General features: G+C 45.3%; 1 protein-coding gene across 1 annotated transcript in view; it reads right to left on the bottom strand.

Moving 5' to 3' along the window:
• LOC146177983 (dermonecrotic toxin SPH-like) overlaps positions 1 to 14362 on the bottom strand; it is a 31055-nt gene extending 16693 nt beyond the window's left edge. Inside the window, exons 1-3 of the mRNA XM_084581873.1 lie at positions 14196 to 14362; positions 6778 to 7021; positions 3491 to 3625 (exon numbers count right to left, since the gene is read on the bottom strand). Coding sequence (XP_084437999.1) covers positions 3491 to 3625; positions 6778 to 7021; positions 14196 to 14240 — 424 coding nt within the window. The 5' untranslated portion in view covers positions 14241 to 14362. The remainder of the gene's footprint in view (positions 1 to 3490; positions 3626 to 6777; positions 7022 to 14195) is intronic.
• Positions 14363 to 20011: the final 5649 nt, after the last annotated feature.

Below are 20011 nucleotides of genomic sequence, written 5' to 3'. Positions count from 1 at the left end.
AAGCGATCACACTATCCTATTTATTTCTATGCACGGTGTCGCAACGTCCGTGTCTGCGTGGATGACTGCTTCCGCTGATGCAAGACTGAGTCAGCCTCGTAATGTATTTCCATAACACATTACCGTCCTCGCTCTGGCCATTTGGCTCCCGCAGCGCAGAGAAGAAAGTCGCTACGCACGTTGTTTTATTTTTTCTCCCCTATAGAAATGGCGTGTCATAGTATTAAATGGTGGTAGCTTAGTGTTTCCTTTATTCTTATATTTTAATTTATCCTTGAAAGTAAACGCTGCTCAGAACTGAGGGTCCTTTCTGGACAGGGAATTTCTCGTACTGCCGAAATACATGTTTCAATTCATTATTATAAGAGAAATCCTGACCGTTTCAGCTATAATTTACAAACACTTCAGCTGCGCCCCTAAATGTATGACGTGATAACATTATGCTTCCGCCTGCGGCTACCCTTGTAGACAGTCGCTCACGTAATGCAGTTTGCTGCTCTTCTAATCACCAATCAATTAATTTATACATTTGTTATCGCACAGGTACTCATCACTATACAGTCGTAAGATATACGCTATGTGTAGTCCGCGCGACATATAAAGCGTTCCTTTAACTAACACGTTAACTCAGAAGTGCTGCGTTCGACCACGTAAACACTCATATATCTCATAAGCACTACTACCAAAATCGCAGCTCAAGACAGCGGTCTGGTTAAGTAGCCTAGATATTTCACATTTCTCGCAATGAATAAGAAGTTCGCGTTCATGTCCCCTGAGAACTATCTTTTGCCACAGGCAGAATCATGAATATTTAATCTCACCGCAAACGCCAATCTCGATTTTCCGCAGAACATAGCCTTCAAACCTACGGCAGGCGAGCGGACCTAGATAAAAAAAGTGAACAACAACAACAAAAAGACAAAAACAACAAACAAACGTTTGCTCAAATTGAAATCAGGTGAACGCTTTTTAAGAGTCATGAATGCATTGTACCCTCTAGCGAAGGTTTCTTGACATCTACTTTATTCCGTCTTTCACATCAGTTAATCAAACTTTTGAAAAACCAGAGAGGGCTGCATGATCTGCACTGGAGAAATGCGTAAGCCTGAGCGTTTATGCTACACACAGTATATGATGCGCCACTAGTAGAGGTTTCAAATTGCGGATATTATGATAGCAGCTGCATTGTTCACGACATTGTGTACCAAGCTAGGCAGTAATCATCAAGTGGTGAATTGTTAACGTTGCCCAGCAATGGGCGGCCGCTATGTCTTTTGTGCCGGCGCTCCTCCTTCCCAACGCACTCAGATGTGCCTCGTCGCCGGTTCTCCAAGACGTCACCGTTGGTAGAAGCGCGCAACGGCGACAAACGGTTGCAAGAGGCTCAGCATGGAAATGTTTGCCCGTCTCTATTTAGTCTTGCTTCCTCCTCCTCGCAATCGTTTGGCCTAAGTGTATTTTATTTTAATTATCTGACACCTATTATACAATTTGTGATCGATCTCGACCACTTATTAGCCCGTTTTCATTCAGACTTCGGAACACGTCGTCTAGCGATTGCGTGGCATCACGTTCGTTTGGACGTCGACATTAGCTCGCTCGGCCATTTTAACATCTCATTGCCGTTTTGGCTATAATTAACCAATGACTCCACTTCGATCACACGAGTAAACTGGCGAGATTTCCTGGTCCTCTTTCGCATACAATTTTTCTTTTTCGTGTAAAACTTTTCAGTTCACCGCAGTCGCGATGACAACCAATGGGGACAAGTTGTGCACTGGGACAGTGCATAGTGTGTCGTTGTTTTATGTAAGTTTTGGGTCATTATGTCGGATTTAGGATATATTTAGAATCGCAGTAAATAAATGCGCAAACCTGCGCACCTTAAGAAGTCTTGTTATGGATTAGCTCTGGTTAACCCTAGTTGAATTGCGAAAGCAACGGCGAAGCTTCTTTTCCCCGCTTCATTATTCCCCTATCACGCCCTATCAGTGTAAGGTGCTACACTATTGGGCACACTTAAGCTCATCCTTTAAGGCTATGACGCGAGAGCGTAAGCTATCAGCCCACATATGATGTCACCCTTCAAACAAGTCCTATGGACTTGCCTGAGTCACGTAGGGTTAACTAATGCCAATTGTTCTTGCGTGCTGATTCTGATATGACCCTGCCATACGAAAGGAGCGACCCTAGTTGGCAGCTTTTGCCCTTAGCATAGGGGTAACGCGAATTCAAGTGTCATGTCAGGCGGAGTTTCGTATGAGGGGACTGTAGTTATGCCTCTTCACGGCTCATCTTCACGGCGTAGCTGCGGCCATCGGAGGTCTCGCTTTGGCGGTCGTAATATTGCTTTCAGAATAATATTCCTGGAAAAGTTTTCCCCATCCGGCCAGCTCAAAAGATGCTATCTTGCAATGGCACACAACAACGCTCTTCGGCAGCTTTGCTGGAGATATTAAAGCGGAGCAGCCTGTAGGAGCTGCTACCTTTGCTTCCCGCCTAGTAGACCGCTCCAGTGCACCGTCTCCTGATGCGCTCTGCCGCCGAACACTGGTCTGATCCTGTTTGTGGCCGGCGGAGCAGAGAAGAAAACGGCATGCATGTTGCTTCGAACCCTTCTCCAGAACGGGAGGTCAGGCTCCGACACTCCTAGGTCATCTCGAGCAATGGATGTGGTATCTTCTCGCGTTGCGTGCATCATTCAAAATTTCATGTCTTGTCCCTATATTAATATAGAAAGACTGGCTTCGCCTAAGATGTCGAGGGGCATTTCTAACTCAAACTTAACTAACCGCGATTCACTTTATTAAAACGGCGTCGCTTTTACGTATAATACATAAAATACGGGAACTGATTGCACATTTTGTGCTGTAGAAGCAGCGAAGCTGACGTAAAACGCCAATAAAACGCCAAGAGATGATGTTCTAAAATGTGCAGTGCGGGAAGTCAGCTTTACCAGCAAGAAATGCGATTTGTTTTTTACGTTAACTGTTTCCAATGTCATTGCCAATGAAAAAAATAAAACTTGGTTCATCCTTTATGGTGCTGGCGTTCATTTGCTTAATATAATGTTGGCCCGTAAGATCAAAAGTAAAAAGTTTAATAGCCAATGTCCGTTAATTGCTTAATCACCAAGCTCTGTCATGTACGTGATGCCCGCCTTGCTGTACAATCGACCTGCGCAGACCGCATGTGCGTATCCCTCGCAGGGATTGAAATAAAGATATGTAAAGAGTGAAAAAACAAGACAAGCACCCGAAAACATTTATCTTCTTAATACGACACAGTACTCATTACCGGTAATAACGTTAGGAGCCAAACACAGGAAAATATCTGATTAGCGTTGACGATCTGAGCGAATGGTGATTAGCTAACGACCTCCCATCTAGAAAATGAAGAAAAAAAAAGAGGTCAGACGAACAGCACGCTTGCCACACAGGCGGTGTGAAGCCGTCGAAAGTATAGCTTAAGGCAAATGCTTGGTACTTGCCTTCACTCCACAGGTGCTGTATGAGGTTTTCAGCAAGACTGACGCCAGCTTTGTATTTTGCTTTGTCTCCGCGCAGATTTCCCGTTTTGATGTCTACGTAGAGGAGGAGCATTCTGTCCTTGTGTTTTCCTCCATCTGTGAGAAGAAATGTGAGAAAAGAAGATGCACGTGAGGCTCGATTTGACGAAACAGCCGGTCGTACACCGTCTGTTTCTGACACGTTGAAAACAGAGGTGAAAAGTGCAATATCTGTAAACGTTAGCTGAAAATCATGCGATCTTGTGCAATCAAGTCTTGAAGTGTGCTGGGAGAAAGAAAAATAAATGAAAAAGTATTTAGATAAAGAACTCAGCAAAAGAAGGGCTAAATCACAGGTAAATCATCCTTTAAACCTTGCTTGCGCCTAGTGCGCACATTTTTATTGGGGATCACTTGAAAATGTACAGCGAGGTCGTTCCGCTGCGTCAGATACTTTGGAGCGCCTTAAAAAAATGTATGAGGATGCTCTTGGTCGTACGTTATTCGTTGCAATTGTAGTTTATAAATAATGAAAATTAAGCGGATATCAGAATTTTACGAAGATTCGTGGTTCAAACGGTTTTGACAGTGTTACCTTCACTTCCGCTGTGAAACCAATCTTTCGTTTCCTGAATTGAGATGTACAGTACTCGACCTGCGGCTAGTCGTAACTAATCGTGCGTAATCGTGCAGCGGTACTTGTTCTCGCATAAACAAGGGCTAGACCGCGATACGAATTGTTCACGTTTGCTAAACAACGAACATGTGTGCATGAAGTGTTAATCTTCATGCCCCTGCGGAGCCCGTGGAGGGAATACATGCTTTAGCTAGGTCGTCCGTTGATTTGTTTTTATTACGTGACTTGAACTGCAATAAAGATGGAAGACCTGCCCTTTTCTCAATCCGGTGAACTTGGCCATAGCCAGACGCTAGGATTCTCATCAGCAGCCGAGCTGGCCCAGTTTCCCCACCCTATCTTCACACCAGAGGTGCAATGCAGCATCATTCGTAAAGACTCACGCTTCTCCAATCTCGGCCGTTGCCCAAGGGGGGAGAACACAGGCACCTCCGGCGCTTTGATTACGGCGCTTGGCATCGCCACCGCATACACGACATAGATACCCTCGAATAAAAAGGGAAGTCCAAAGCTACCCCCCGGATTGTTTGCCGCGCCCTGTCGAGGCCCGACTGTAGCTCATAACAAACAAGTCCCTTCACTCCGTGGTGAAGAAGGCGATGTGATGAACGCGATGTGGTGAAACCGATCTTTCGTTTGCTAAAATGTGATGTAGAGTACACGACCTCCGCTTAGTCATAACTAATCGTGCAGCGGCACTTGCTCTCACGTAAACAAGAGCTAGATCGCGCTACATATTTATCTTCATGCCCCTACGGAACCAGTGGATGGCATACAAGCATACAAGATAAAAGAGGGAAAGAAGAATCACTGTAGTTAGTGAGCACTATGGGCATGGGACGCTTGCATTGATCTGTGATGAGTCTGAATCACAATTCAACACAACTTAGTGAGATGCAAGGACTCTAATCGACCGATTACCACAGACTGCAAGTTATCGCAGGTGTTCGGCGCTCACTAGGAAATTTAAAGGCACTGTTCGAAAGCTCCTGGCTTTTGCATACGTCCGCACAATGACCGCCTGTCTATTGTCGCATGAGGGTTAGTGGGCCATTAGAGGAGCCTACGTAAATAGCAGAAAATAATAAAATTGGACTACAATTTTCCGAAGTATTGACAAAACTTTTGCAGTTGGCAAAACTATAAACTCATGTGCACTATACTGGAACACGTAATATAGGACCATGTCCCAACTCACTCTACAACCTACTAGTATAAAGTGTCGCAAAAAAAATGTCATTGCAAAATCGGGGACCAATCTAGTAACCTACGCTTCAAAATGGTCAATGTGCGCAACAATAACTTCATTTACACGAATAAAAAGCAAGCTAAAGGAGACTATCGGTAAAATTTTTATGCAAGGTTTTATGGAAGAACCCTCACCTTTTTGCTATATTGCAAAGTAGGGTTTGAAAGGTGATGTGCAGTTTTTTCTTAATTTCATCCCACTTTATGTAAAGGTGAAGAAAAACTGTCGGATTATAAGTGCTGGATATCTGTTATCTCCGACGTGAGAGTCGCGTGGTCGTTCAACTATACCAGGGGTAGCAGTTTACGCGGCCCCTGCTTGTATACCTGACATGTATAACAACTTATGAAGCGAAAAATTGTAATCTAATTAACGGGAATATTTTGTTTTAAATGAACATTGCTCTCTCGGCGTGTAGGTGCAATGAGGACAATCTCAGCTTCGGAAACTGTGCAGAGGGCACGAGTAATGATAGTCTATATGTGGTGGATAATATAAGGAACGGTTACAAAATGGTTAGTACTACAACTTTTTTAACGGGATTAAGATTTTCTAACATATTAATTATCTCTTCCCTGGTATGCAGATAAAATGAGAACGGTCCTCGCTGGAAAAGTAGCTTATTTCTTTGGAATTAGCTGGATATGTGTCCCTTGTTACGTTTCTCCACCGACAAGTGGGACAGCTGACGCGGCCATCGCATAGCAACAGGCAGAACCGCGAGCGGATCGGCCATTTCGGCGCCGTTCATCGGCCGCGCAACGCTTCCTCCCGCGGGCAAGTCTCGAAGTGATCTTGCCACGCGCCAAATGTGTGTGCGTGCCTGTGTGTGCAAACGCCGGCCAAGGCTGGAGCTCGTGAGAGAGTGCGCCGCTCTCGCCCGTCTGCTGGAGGTGGAGGAGATGCGGTCGGACCACCTGCTATTGAGTCATCCCTTCGTGCCCAGACTTGTCGGGCTCTCCATTTCCTATGAGGGTTTTCCTTTCCCTGTGAACTGGAAAACCTATAAAAAGCAGCGGCCGACTCCGCTGGGACAGACTACTTTGACGCGCCGTTGGCACGACGCTAGACACCAGCTGTGTGAGAGTCTAATCTCTCCGGGTCAGCTTCACTGCCCGTTTCTTCATGATGTTACAGTAAAGGTTGTTTCGTTAAAAGACGCCTCGTCTTTGCTGGCACCTTTGATGCCGTCCGCCGTCCACGGAGCCGCCAGGCCAACGCTATCGAGGGGCGCGCGACCCGCATGTAATTACTGCTGGCAGCGGTACGCTACCCAGGCGCACGCGACCCAAACCTAACACCCTGTATTTTTGGTGGTGCAAATTCCAGTACCTCTGATGAGGTATAGAAACGGAAGAAGGTATAGTAAAGAGGTTTTCATACCTGCACTGACTGTGTCTTTCAAGTATGCGAGGTACTTGTCGATGGCCGTCTGATTTTCGCAGTATCTACCGTAGTCGCAGCCAGGGCCATGATAGAACTTGAGGGCGGTCCCGTCAGGAGAGAAGGTTACATCCGCTTCTATAGCATTCGCTCCCTGAGCCAAGAAATCGTCCAACTCCTGGATGCTGTTAGCCATATGCCCGAACACGTACACGGGCCGACGGTAATCGTAGAACGCGTCCACCTAGAGGTAAAGTGGGAACCAGGTCAAAGCCCCTTTTCCCTATAACTTCTGTCTCTTCCGCGCAAATAGAAGAAACGAATCCATTCCCCAAGCACACCACTCGGTCATGGGAGACAATGGAAAAGATATTGTAGAAAGTGCGCAAAGTGACCCAAGAGGACAAGGAGGGTTCTATGTAGCTGTGAAGTAGGTAACCCGATGATCCTCTGCTCCCAACATGCAAACAGCGAGTTTGGCTGATAAATTGACACATAAGAGATGAGAACTGCTCCCATCGAGAACCTTGTATTCCAAATGATACGCGTTTCCCGTTGGCCACACAGAAACGTTCGTACGACTTAGTTAATACGGGACTTAATCTTTATTTCCCTCCTTTTTTATATCTCTGTAAATCATACCTCAAAATTATATCAAATGTTCTATATCTTTATATCCTATCTTATATATCATGTTTATATCCTTAGCCATGTAGGCATGCTCGTACGACTCGGTTAAAGGTGGGTTTTATCTCTCGGTCGCTCCTTGTGTTTAAAGCTCTGTTTATCATATCTCATGCTGACATCATATATCTCAGCGTGACAGCTTTAAAGTCCCCCTTCTGCAGTAAATGCGATATTGTCGGCGCTGCGCTGTCAACAAAAAAATCACATACATAGCTGGTACGCGGAAATTGCTAGAGCCAGGCACATATTGGTCGAGTGGTATTGTGACGTCAGGAGAACATGAAATGGCTGGAGCCGCAAACTCTGGCTTTTGCATTGAGATTGGAGGATAGGTTTGAGATCGAACCCTTCCTGCTTTGAGAGTAGAGGGCATTTGGATAAATAAGGGATTTAAGGCTGATTAGATAACCAACTCTCTCGAACCGTTGTACCCTTTGTCAGAACAGTCACTTCTAGGCCATGTGCGTATGTTCTGTACGGGCTCGTTAAAGCGGGGAATTAAATTTTCTTAAGGATCTCAAGGACGGATCAGTAAGTGTAGTTTCGTTGATTTATTAATACGACATATACATTGCAGGATATGGAAAGGACAACTCTTGGGGCACTAGGGGCACTTTAGTACACAGGTCAAGCAAGTAAGTTACACCCTGGCCTCGCCCGACAATTCGCATTACCGGAGTTCAACTCCGTCCGCCAGTTTAACCAATAAAAGAAGAAACTTCGCGGACGCAATTGAAACGACAAATTAAAATTAAAAACAGCTTTTGCCTCGTCGGCGCCAACAAGATGGTTTCCCTCGCCAGCATCGCGCATATAGGGAACCCAAGCTCAAGTTTCGCCGCGCGACGACAGCGCTGCATTGCTGGCGTGGTGGCGAAATGTGAAACGATGGGGCTTCGTCGGAGCAGACGCTTCGCTAGCTTCCTACGCACGCGCGGCGATCGCGTTGTGCCTGGCGGTTATTTGGCGATACAAAAACGCTTCCGCTGATGCGAAACGGAGGTACTATAAGTAGCATTGTGTCATGGGCAGCCACAATAGTAGGTGAAAAGACAAAAGACGAAGCTCACGTGTGAAACTTTGCAGATTCTGGAAGCGTGTCTGCAAGACCTGTTTTCTAACCGCATGACAGCGCTCTGAGAAGTCTCGCGTTCTTTATGGAAACGAAAAGAGCCATTTTCCTCTTTCTTCGTAAACTCAGAAATGTTGACAGTTGACAAAGACGATTTGGAGAGGCATCAAAAGAGTACAATAGTTTAAACTGGACGAGCTGGAGTGAAGATTGCTGGAAAACGTATCAACAACCTTAGATATGCGGATGATACCACTTTAATGGCAGAAAGTGAAGTGGAACTCAAGAGACTTCTGATGCGCGTACAAGAAGAGAGTGAGAAGATTGGGCTTAAACTGAACATTAAAAAGACAAAGATCATGGCGTCTTGCCCTATCAAGACTTGGAGCATCAATGGACAAGAAAAGGAAGCTGTGACAGATTTTATCTTCTTGGGCTCCAAGATTACCTCGGAAGGAGATTGCAGCCATGAAATTAGGAGACGCCTGCTTCTGGGAAAGAGAGCAATGGTTAGCCTTGACCGCCTAGTAAAGAGCAGATACATTAGTCTGCCAACCAAGATCCGTATAACTCGTGCTATGGTCTTTCCAGTTGTGATGTATGGATGCGAGAGTTGGACTGAAAAAGGCTGACCGCCGAAGAATTGACGCGTGTGAATTGTGGTGCTGGCGAAGACTTGAGAGTTCCTTGGACTGCCAGAAGATCAAATGTCGATATTGTCGACCATAAACCCTGACTGCTCATTGGAGGGTCAATTCTAAAGTTAAAGCTCAGCTACTTTGGTCATCTGATGAGAAGAGAGGAGTCACTAGAGAAAGATTTGATGTTGGGAAATGTTGAGGGTCCCCGGAGAAGGGGTAGGCAGCGAACGCGATGATTAGATGGCATCCTCGAGGCACTGCAGATGAAGTTATGTGATGTTAGGAAGATAGTGGAGACCGGAAAGCGTGGCGTGAAATGGTCCATAGGGTCACGAAGAGTCGGACACGACTGAACGACTGAACAGAACTTAACTGAATAGAAAGTGAAGAGGATGGAAGATTATCCTGCTCTTCGCTCCCCGCGTGTCTAGTGTTGCCGATTTTCTGTGCTCTTTCCCTGCTTTGTGAGTGCTCTGAAAGCAAGCAAATCAACAGATGCGACGTCCGCGATTGACACTGAAGCGTGAATGTGCCTTAAGTGTCCACAGCTGCCTTTTTGGTTTTTTCGGGGGTGGGAGCGACGTTGGAAAACATGCCTTGCTGAGACGCGTTTACAAATTTTCGAAAATTGGCCAGTAAGTGAATCAATTATTATTATTATTATTAATGAAGATATGTCCAAAGTGCAGTAAGAAAGTGATCTTATAGCTAAGGCTCAACTGACACTACTCGCACGAAGCACCCCATTCGCGTCACATGGTTCGTGAGTGCAAACCTAATATTATCATAAATGAAGCACTACCATTTAACAAGAACCGAAATAAAACACAATGCAGTGCGAGCTTGGATTCCACCTGCCTTCCGAGCCAGCGAGCCTATATGTCGCGTGCAGCGCACGGAGCACGCATGTGCTTATGAGGTCGTTAACGCTCTTGTCTTTGAAGAAACACCTCCTTCGGACTATATACTTATTCTTCTACTACAAGATTTTCTTTGGTAACGCCGTAATAATAAAAAACAAATTCGTATATAGATCGTACGCTACAGGCGAAAACGGGGGTCAACGAGCGGGCCACTTTATTTTACAGTACTGATGATACTTTAGCAGGTTTTAAACATATTATATACGACAATATAATTACATAGCGGACTTACCTCGAGATGCACTTTCTACGTTTTTGCTAACATGGGACGCATTCACAATAAATTTTTACTCATCCCCGCCTGTTTTCTGCTCTACAGTGCAGACGTGAATAAAAGGTTTGAGTATCCTTCATGAAAATACGCGTCAGGTTGCCCAATCAAGACGGAATGCAAGTGGCATGTCGCGGTGCGCCTGCGGGGGCGCGTCAAGGCGCGTGCTCGTGCAAGAGAAAGCGCACGCACGGCGCACGCCGTGAAGGCAGCGAGCTGAGCCGGTGGCGTCCAGTGTGCGCTTTTCTGTCCGCGCGACAAATCAGCGCGAGACGTCTGCACGTGCGCGGAAGCGAGCGAGCGAAAGGAGTAAACTTGCACGAGATGCCTATGTGGTACCGTCGCGTGTATCCCCAGTTTCTATTTTTCTGTCAGAGATGGCGAAATAGACTAAGTCCTGCTTTGACCTTCTCTGATCTTGAAGTTCAAAGCACCAGCCTGGATCGTTTTCCGAAGTTTTACCGCGGTGAAAGATTTCACGCTCTAAAAAAGACACAAAGTCAGAGGCAGTACTAGATTAGGTGCACAAAGTAAAACCTTATCATGTGATTTAAAAAGTCTGCATCACAGACCTCGCCCGAAAGCTTTGTTTATCAGTATTCCCTATTCAAACAGTTCAAAGAAGAAACCAATCAATTCATGAACTTTACTTTCGGCATTCTCAATGCTTTTCTCGCAATTTTTCAAAAATTTTGTGCCCTCCTGGAGCACAGACCTGGCCCAAAAACTCGCGCTTCACTCACTGCTGCGGCCAGCCGGCGGGCGACAAGGAGAAAAAGCGTGTCGTGCGCAACGCTTGCCGCCGCCGCGCTAGGAGAATCGAGGAGGAAAGCGCGGCGCGGAGGAGAGTGTCGCTAGTAGTCTGCGGAGCAAGTCAGCGACATCTAACGTTAGGTTCTGGGTTTTAGCTATTCATCCCATGCGCATGCGCGACAAATAAGAAGGATGCCTGCTCATCACTTCCTCATCCAGCCCCTGCCTTGCGAGTACCTTTCTTACCCCTAGGGTCGCATTGCCTGCATTTGTGATAGGGTGCCTCGATGCGCCCCCGCTCTCCGCATCGAGGTATCCAAATTTGTGAGGTGACGGTCGCCAGAGCGTCGCGATGACGCCGTATTTTTCGGGTGTAACGAGACGGCCAGGAAAGCAAGCCCGACTGAGAGCGGGTAAATGCGCGTTCCTGCATACGAACCACTCATCGCCCCTGTACTTAATTGTGCAGGAATTCAAGTTCCTATATTTGTAAGGATGCCATATGCTGTGTCCCTTATAGCTCATAACCCGGCCCAAAAGCACGGCATCATACGAGACGCCTGCATTGCATGGTGCGTGGTCGTAACCTTATACGGACAGGACGAAAACAGACGCCAAACAGCCAACTAGGTCCAATTCTCGAACCATTTGCTATGGTATTTGTTTGAAACGCGCGATCATCCGCTATCACTTGCAGTTGCTTTTGAACTGAGCGATAACCTGATATCACATTCCACTTGCCTAGCCGCTTCGTGATTTGCACGAAACGCGTTTGTTTTCAGGCCGCTGTTATCATTAAGCGTGTGCCTGGCATCATGAAGCGCAAGCACTGAATGGAAATGAGGCCGGGAACACACGAGCAGGCACTGCTTTATTTTGACCGCGCATGCGCATTGGACGCATAACTCAGACCCAGATGGCGCTGACTTGCTCCGCGGAGCACCGTCGGCGCGCTCTAGACAAGGCTGCTCACCACTGTACTTAAATGACCCACAACGACTTTGGCGACTGCTCGGAACGACGACTTAAAATTATCTGCAAATAACGAGCCGCGGTGCGGGACACAATGCGAACATGCGCGGAACGCGTCCCAGCATTCCTAATCGCTTCCTAAATATATAATGGGTCCGCACGGCTCCTCTCCACGCCCCGAAAACCCACCTCGCCAGATCCAGTCTCTCGGCTGCGGGCTCACTATCACACCTCGTTTGTTGTCAGTGAGTCAACTTCTACAAGCGCAGTTTCGGTGTTCTTCAGTGCAGCGGTCCAGCATCTTAACTCAGAGATTTATATAGTTGTCCTGGGGTACTGATGAATTACACTAATCTTTCTTAGCGGCATTAAGCATTGCCCTTTATTTCTGAACCTTTGAAGATTTTGATGCCTTTGAACAGCTATTTTCCAATTCCTCTTTTGTACAATTACTGCTATTAGTTATTTGAATGCCTACACACTATATTTTCGCATTTATCTTCAGGAAGCATTGGCGTTTCATTAGCAGCATTTAACGCCTCCTCTGAAGCGCCCGTTTTACAATTTTTCAAATATTTCAATTTAATAAAACAAATTAACATTCCAAATTTTCATATTTAACATCACCGCGCCAAGGCTTTTCGATATGATTATTTTAACACCTGCTAGAGTGCCCTTTTTCCGAGCTTTGGTCTCTATTTGAGCCACTCATTAATCATATACACAAGGATTTCATTAGATCGGCATCGCATATCACACACCAATATAAGCAACACAAGATCAACAAATTATCATGATATGTTTGTTTTTTTTCTACGCAGCCCTCGGCCAACTTTGATACAGGGGGTCGAGCATTACTTAAACGACGCCGACGGCTCTACGGGCGAATCAGTTGTATGAGCTATCTGTTAAGTTTGATTACTCGCAACGATCTATACCATGAAATTGTCATTAATGGTCGCGTATCACTGGATATGCACAATCATGCACTTTAACGTACCCACATATACCTTGATTTAAATTGCGAATACGAAACACACGAAGGTCTAACCTAGTGTGAACTCGAAAAAGCACAAATACGAGAAAGCATGCTTTCAGGATGTTTAAGTTCTCGAATTATTCTCGCCCCCTTGCAGAAACACTATGTTTTCGTCCTAGGTTACGAGCAGATATATGATGAGAAAGAAACAAAGACGTCTCTCATCCGCCGCGGCTGTGTAGCAGAAGAAACCTTTCGGAGACTAAAAAGAAAGAAATATATTCTTAATACACGTTATATATAGTTTCTTTCGCATTTCAGATAATCCCCCTCCGCAAAGCAGACGACGGAAGGCTAATCCCCCTCCGTAGCAGACGACGGAAGGCTGGCTCCACAATCCGCACACACTGAGCATGTTTCTGGTGTTTCCTATTCTCGACGGCTATAAAGGTGGCGCTCCGCGGAGCGCGGTGGCCACGCGGCGGGGTGTTCTCTTTATCAGTGGACCAAATTGCACATGTACAACGTTCTCCGAGCTTGAATGAGCCTGAGCCATATGTATTCAGAGATGCTCCTCTGAAGAAGTGTCTCGTGTTCACATAGCTCTATTTGCTGAAGGAAATCATTTTTTACTGGCACCGTGCACTCGTTAGATCAGTGCTCTCACAGCCCCGAAAGCGTTGCATTATAGCTTAGAAATATCCTGCTATGCTTGCTCGTCATTAATGGCACACATGAAATGACTCTTATCAAGTCCTTGTGATATGATGTCCTCCACTGAAACTGTGGTAACAATTCCACGATGTTCCGATAAATAAGGCAACGTGCAAAGAACGTAGTTCTGTTCGTTCTCACAGTAGTTTGTTGTTGGCGACTCCGTGCAAAATTCCGATAGCGCGACAAAATGTTCTGGTTAAGGCATAAAGTTATACAAGTTGTAATGATGGCGCTGATCGACGTTGCACATTGCAAGCGTTGCTGTTTTTACAACAACACTGTCAAACTCCCGGCAGACAAAGACACTAGGAAAGCGTCTAGCATTAGCGAATAATTTTTTGAAATATTGGGCTTCTGTAAGGAGCACTTGAGTGGAAGCGCTAAATAATAATTTTAGACTCACCAGGCAGATGACCGCAGCAAGAATGAAGAGGAAATTCGGCTGCATTGCAACTTGTAGACTTGGACTATGGGACGTTGGAGCACCACCACGGTCCTGGTGAAACAAAATATGCAGGAATACACTCGGTAGCAGCCGGCGCGTTTGCAGTGCGTCTTACTCTGCTCAAAGAAGAAAACTGAAGTGGCACTTTAAGTGGCACTTTAATAAAAAACCCTGTCGTCTACTCATGTCAACCGCCCTTTCCACTGAAACCACGATTATAAAAGTGCAAGTGCAGATAGATATATGCAAGGCGAGATAGGGAAAGCGGGCATATAAGAAAACCGATCGGGTCAAGGCTGTAGGGCTTGACATCATTCATGTGTAAACGGGGCATCCTGCACTGATAAGAGAACGATATCTTCCAGTGAAAAAAAAAAATGAACTGGTTGGGAGATATAGATATGGAGGCGATAAGACAACGGTACTGTAGCCTGAAGGAACGATAACTCTCGGAATGATAACATCACTTAGCCAGCTATCAGCTTCTACAGAGCTAAGAAACGATACAGCCGGACTCTAACTTTTGCATAGCGCCGTCAATATTAGTAATTGAACATTTTTTGTACGCCAAGGTTGAGCAACTGCGCAATTTGGCGAATCATCACAGAGAGGCCGTTTAAACCATCGCTGCTTCGCCCAATACAGAAATGCAGTAAACAATTTAAAATGCATGTAGATTATATTACAGATTACATAACAGCGCTCCCCCCTGCCACTTCATCGTATTACTATGGGACATTATAGAAGCGTTAGAGAAACACAAAGCTGATAGGCCTTCCTGCCTGGTCGAAGCAAATTTTGATCGGATGGCGTGTGCTGCCTCGTCGCAAAAGGAGCTCTAGCCATGACAGATTTTGAGGGGAAGAGCGTTCCTTCCAGCCGCCTTCGCAATACCCCTAGAGTAACATGGAAGTAAATAGCGGAAACACGAGCCCTCTGAAAGTTCGGTGCCTACCCGCGTCTGCCAGCTCACGCGGCTTGAACAAAGAAAAAAAGGAATTAGGACATGGTGCTGGCTCGCAGTGCTGCACTGATCGACTTTGGCGGCGGCTGGATGTTTTTTCTTTTTCTTGCAATCGCAAGGCTCGTGAGCACGTCCGCTCTGTGTACTACTATGGTTCTGCGACGGTTATTTCCCAGTAAGAGCGCAGTTCGCTATTGTTTAGCGCTGTGATGCTTGCTTCTAAATACCTTTACATGTGTCTCGCTGACAAGAATATATTCCAATGCGTTTATTTCGAACACAAAGCTCTGTCTCATGGCGGCATAGTCTTCAATACACATATTTCGAACACGAAACTGCGCATACACTCTTAAATAAAGGCTAGTAAAAAATTACTAACTGCAAGCAAAAAGTTAGTAACGGCTTCAGTTACTAACGTTTTTTTTTGCAATTGCTAACTTCTACCAACGTTACTAACGTTCTAGTCGAGCGAAAAGTTAGTAATTGCAGCGATTGCTAACCTGTTATTTCCCGTTGCAAACTTCTTAGTAGGTTCTTACACCGTTACTAACTTTTTACAACTACGTCTCTGTTACTACCTCGTGTGCCCCAGTTAAAAACTGGAAAACTCCCTTTATACATGAAATATTTTAAGCGTCTATAGGGGCTCTTTTTAAAATCAGAGAGCTAAACTTTCGTGCGGACTGTGAAGATGGATTGTACAGCAAGGCGGACATTCTGTTCTTGACAGAGCTCGAAGAGTAAGTAAAATTAGCTAGGTAACCTTTTTAGTTTCAATTTGAGAGGGAAATATATTGTGAAGCTGAAGGCTGTAAACTTATCAGCTGAGCTCAGTTTTAAAACTTTCGCCATGATTATGCATTTAAAAAAAATTTAGCTTCAGCCATAGGCTTTTAAGAGCTCGTTAAGTGGGATTTCTGCTTTTTAGATTGATAACAGGACATCGCTGCACGAACGCGCAAGTATTGTCGTTGAAGCCACGTTAATTGCCTCTTTGTCATGAAACAGGCAAGCGTATTTCGTATTTTGTGTATCCAAGTGCTTTTGACACCATTTTAAACTTGTAGAATGCGGGATATGAGCTTAACAAGCTCTGAAATGCTTAAATTTTAACCATATTTTGTAACTGCACTGCTAATCATTGATAACTTAGAACTCGACTCAGTGTCTATGTCGAAAGGCTTGAATTGTGCAGTATTATTATGCAGCCATTTATATGCGGTTTGCTGTGTAATTGTTCAATCACTAAGTTCTATCACGCACGTGTCCGTCTAGCTGTGCAATCCACATGGTTAGGCCACGCCGATGCTTCTCTATCAGATTTCAGAGTAATGATCTGTAAACGTTAGAAAAATAATCACCCTGTATATCGCACCTCAGAGGAACTTGATAAGGCTATGCTTTGTTGCTGAAGCATTAAACACTTTTTGCGTAACATTCACGTACTCCGATCCCCTATTCACCTTTCTGTGAAAACGGAACAGGGAATATAAATGAAAAGTAGGGCTAGGTGTTGCTTTTTTGTATTAATCCACAATATAAATGCCAACAAGCTCACCAAATAAGGCAGAGTGAATATGTCAAGTGAGCAAAACGATGAAGTCGAAGAGGAGGACCTATAAACTCTGAAAGTTTTAACTTTCACGCTGCCACGGGGCGCATTGCATAGATAAGGGAAACAGAGGAGGCGACGCCGCAGCGCGCCTAAGGCTACACCGCGAGGGAAGGGCTCTTTGTTCTTGGCGGACACGGCAGTGATTGTTTGAAGCAAGCGGTCGGCGCCGGCTGCTCTCGTTTCGGACGAGGCGTCTCGTCTTCACTTTAGTGAAACCCACCGGCGATGCGTTCCCACGATATGCTGTGCAATGGCTATGTATGACCTTCGCCATCGACTCTACTGTCATCCCACTTCGTCATCGTTGGCAGAAACGTCACGAACAGCAGCTTGCCAAAAGTAGCCAGAGTGAGGTGGCAGGAGAAAAATCACTGTCCTACGTTGTAGCATTTATACATTTTTTTTTAATACAAGCGTATCGTTATTCGCGAGAGAAGAATGTCGTAATAATTATTGATTGCTTCTCTTTCCTCTGAATTAGTAACTTTCGAAAACTTCGGGTAGACGTTTCTGGAACTTGGTATTCCCCATGCTTGCGGATGACTAGTTTTCGGCAACTTTTCGCTGCGCTTTGAAAACACTGTCATAAGAGCAACATGTTTTCATTTTCCTGCAATGCCTGCCTTGTAGCTGCAGGTGGCTTCTCAGATGTGCTTGGTCGGTTGACAGCTGAGTAGAAAAAGGAAAATTTAAACCTTGCTTACAGCGAACGAAAGAATATTACTGTCAGTTTGATTCATTTCGAGGACGCTGAGACACACGTCTGTGCGATGCATCGGTGAGACACTTCGCTTTTGTTTTCTCTGCAAAAGTCTTTCACATCGTGCACATGTTCAGACTCAAAATATTTGATACATTTAGATATGTTTGAGCCCCGAAAAAACCTGTCAACCCCAAGGAAGGCTTAAATCCGGCAGCTATCAGCAGCGGCGCGCCGGCTCCTGTTGCCATTCCTGCTACGCTTCCCTCTACAGACACATAACTGACCGGTGGTGGCGCTGACTGCGCCGTTGGTGGAGGCTCCTGGCGGGTGCATAATTGTGTTACGTTACGTCGAGGTACAGTGCGGGGGAAGCCACTTGTTGCCCGTTTCGCGTGCGTGGTGTTTGTAAAGCATGTTGTAGGCGTTCGGTCAGAACATTATCCACGTGTTAATTCGGCTGCAGAACTCGGCTCACTCGAATGCCTTCCCAGTCGGAAAAATCTACAGAAAATTTTCTGATGTTACGACAGAATTTCTGTGCGGTTTTTGACGGGAAACCTGTTGTGACAACAGAACATTCTGTAGTAACATCAGAAATTTCTGTAGTTACAACAGAAAAATGCTACAGAACTACAGACAACAGAAATATGCTACAGAAAAACTACAGAACTACAGAGAAGAACTACAGAACTATAGAAAAATCTGATGGTTACGACAGAACTACAGGATATTTTGTCGTATTTTTGACACAGTTCTGTAGTTTTTTTCGACTGGGTTTCATTGTTTAATGAGCGCAAAGCGATAATCAGTGTTAAAGGACAAACACAGGCCTATGTTGCGGATGCTTACAAGAACACGCACTTTGGTCATGCCTTGGTGACAGGATCGATGGAGGTAATTTCTGAACCTAAAATGTACAGCATGGACTGCCCCCTGAATAGGTCACCTTTATCAGAGTGACAGGAAGCGATCGGTGATGTTTGATACGCGCATCCGTTGATGTCTTTCCTGAATATAGCCTAGATCAGAATGATAGATGAAAACATGAGTTACTGACATGGTTTTCAGTGGAAATAAGGCTTACAGCCTTACATGACCATTTTCGTGCATTCAGAAATACTTCTCATTAAAGGAATAAATATCAGAAGCAGTTTTGCCGCAATTTGTCTATGTTCATCCCAGGGCATTCGAACTTTACGTATTTGATTTATGTTTGCGCAGAAAAATTTCCCCGGTCTTGATTTGTGACAGAAACATTCTTGCCAAGCTTCATTAAAAAAAAAAAAAAAACACGCAGTTGCTTTTTACAACAGCGTTTTCTTCGCATATCATATATGATTCCCCATGCAGTTGCGATACGTTGCATGCATATACACAAAACGTAGGATATGAAGAGCAAAAAAATAAGATTGGCAAATATGTTGAAAGTAGGTGAAATAACAAAATTTATTGCATAAAATATAATCTCTGTGATACTTTAGCAGTGAAGTTCCTGCAGTGTGATGACGTCACTCGCATCTCTCATACTTCCGGTTCTCCTAATGAAACAATGCAAAGCAGTTTCGCTCCCTGTTGAAGCGCAGAGCATCATTGCACTTCTTTCACGAAACATTTGCGAGGCTTTTATGAGAGGGCAGCCTGCAGTGCACTTGCTTGGGAAGCCAATTAGGAATGTGGTCCGTTTTGTCCAAGCGCACGTCAGCAGTTGGCAGCGGTACCAGCGGAGGCCTCGTCATTGGTTGAATGAGCGACTCGATTTCAGATAGTGATTGCCTTGCGCGCTTTCTGTCATGTGGCTTCCCTGCCTTGCAGAGTCCTTCTGAGACGGCAGACTTCAACTCAATTATTGGTGTTTTGCCACAGACTTGCCTTCGCCACAGCAGCCAGGCATTCACCACAGTCAAGTCCATCAAGTGAAAGAAGATCCGATGGTACGACATCTTATACCGTATTTTGATTCGGTAGTAGCCCAACATCGAACCCATATGAATGTAATAGAGCAACACAACATTTGGGCGGCGCACCAATTTTTATGTCGTTTCTTTTCGAAAGTATCGCTTCACTTCTCCCACTAGTTCACTCCCAACAAAGGTTGGGAGTCTTATAGAGTCACTTTCTTATTGTCGTGCCATGCAACGGCTGAAAGCTTGGTCCCTGACACATCGCACACCCTTTCTTCGTATGTTCCTTTCTCTCTTACTTTTTTTCTTTTGGGACTGTGCAGCCATGTAGACGATTTTGACGCACAGTGCCAAGGCAGTGCACTCCCTCCTTTTCTAAGAAGACTTGCAGAGGAACCGACGTAAACCAGTTGTCAAACAACAACTTGTGACTGTTTTGCCTAGGAATCGTGCGCGCCAACCTTACAACAACGTTGCTGCTGGCCCCTAAGTCAGGCTCCCCTGAAAGCTGCTTGTTGTCCGCGGCAACATTGAATACCTCCAAGTCGTAGCAGAAACCAGAAACACCAAACACCACTGATAGCAAAGACT

Source organism: Amblyomma maculatum, chromosome 10 (assembly GCF_055883805.1).
Source record: "Amblyomma maculatum isolate TAMU_Amacu chromosome 10, ASM5588380v1, whole genome shotgun sequence".
NCBI lineage: Eukaryota > Metazoa > Arthropoda > Arachnida > Ixodida > Ixodidae > Amblyomma > Amblyomma maculatum.
The sequence above is the reverse complement of the archived record's forward strand: the minus strand, read 5'-3'. Positions and strand labels throughout refer to the sequence as shown.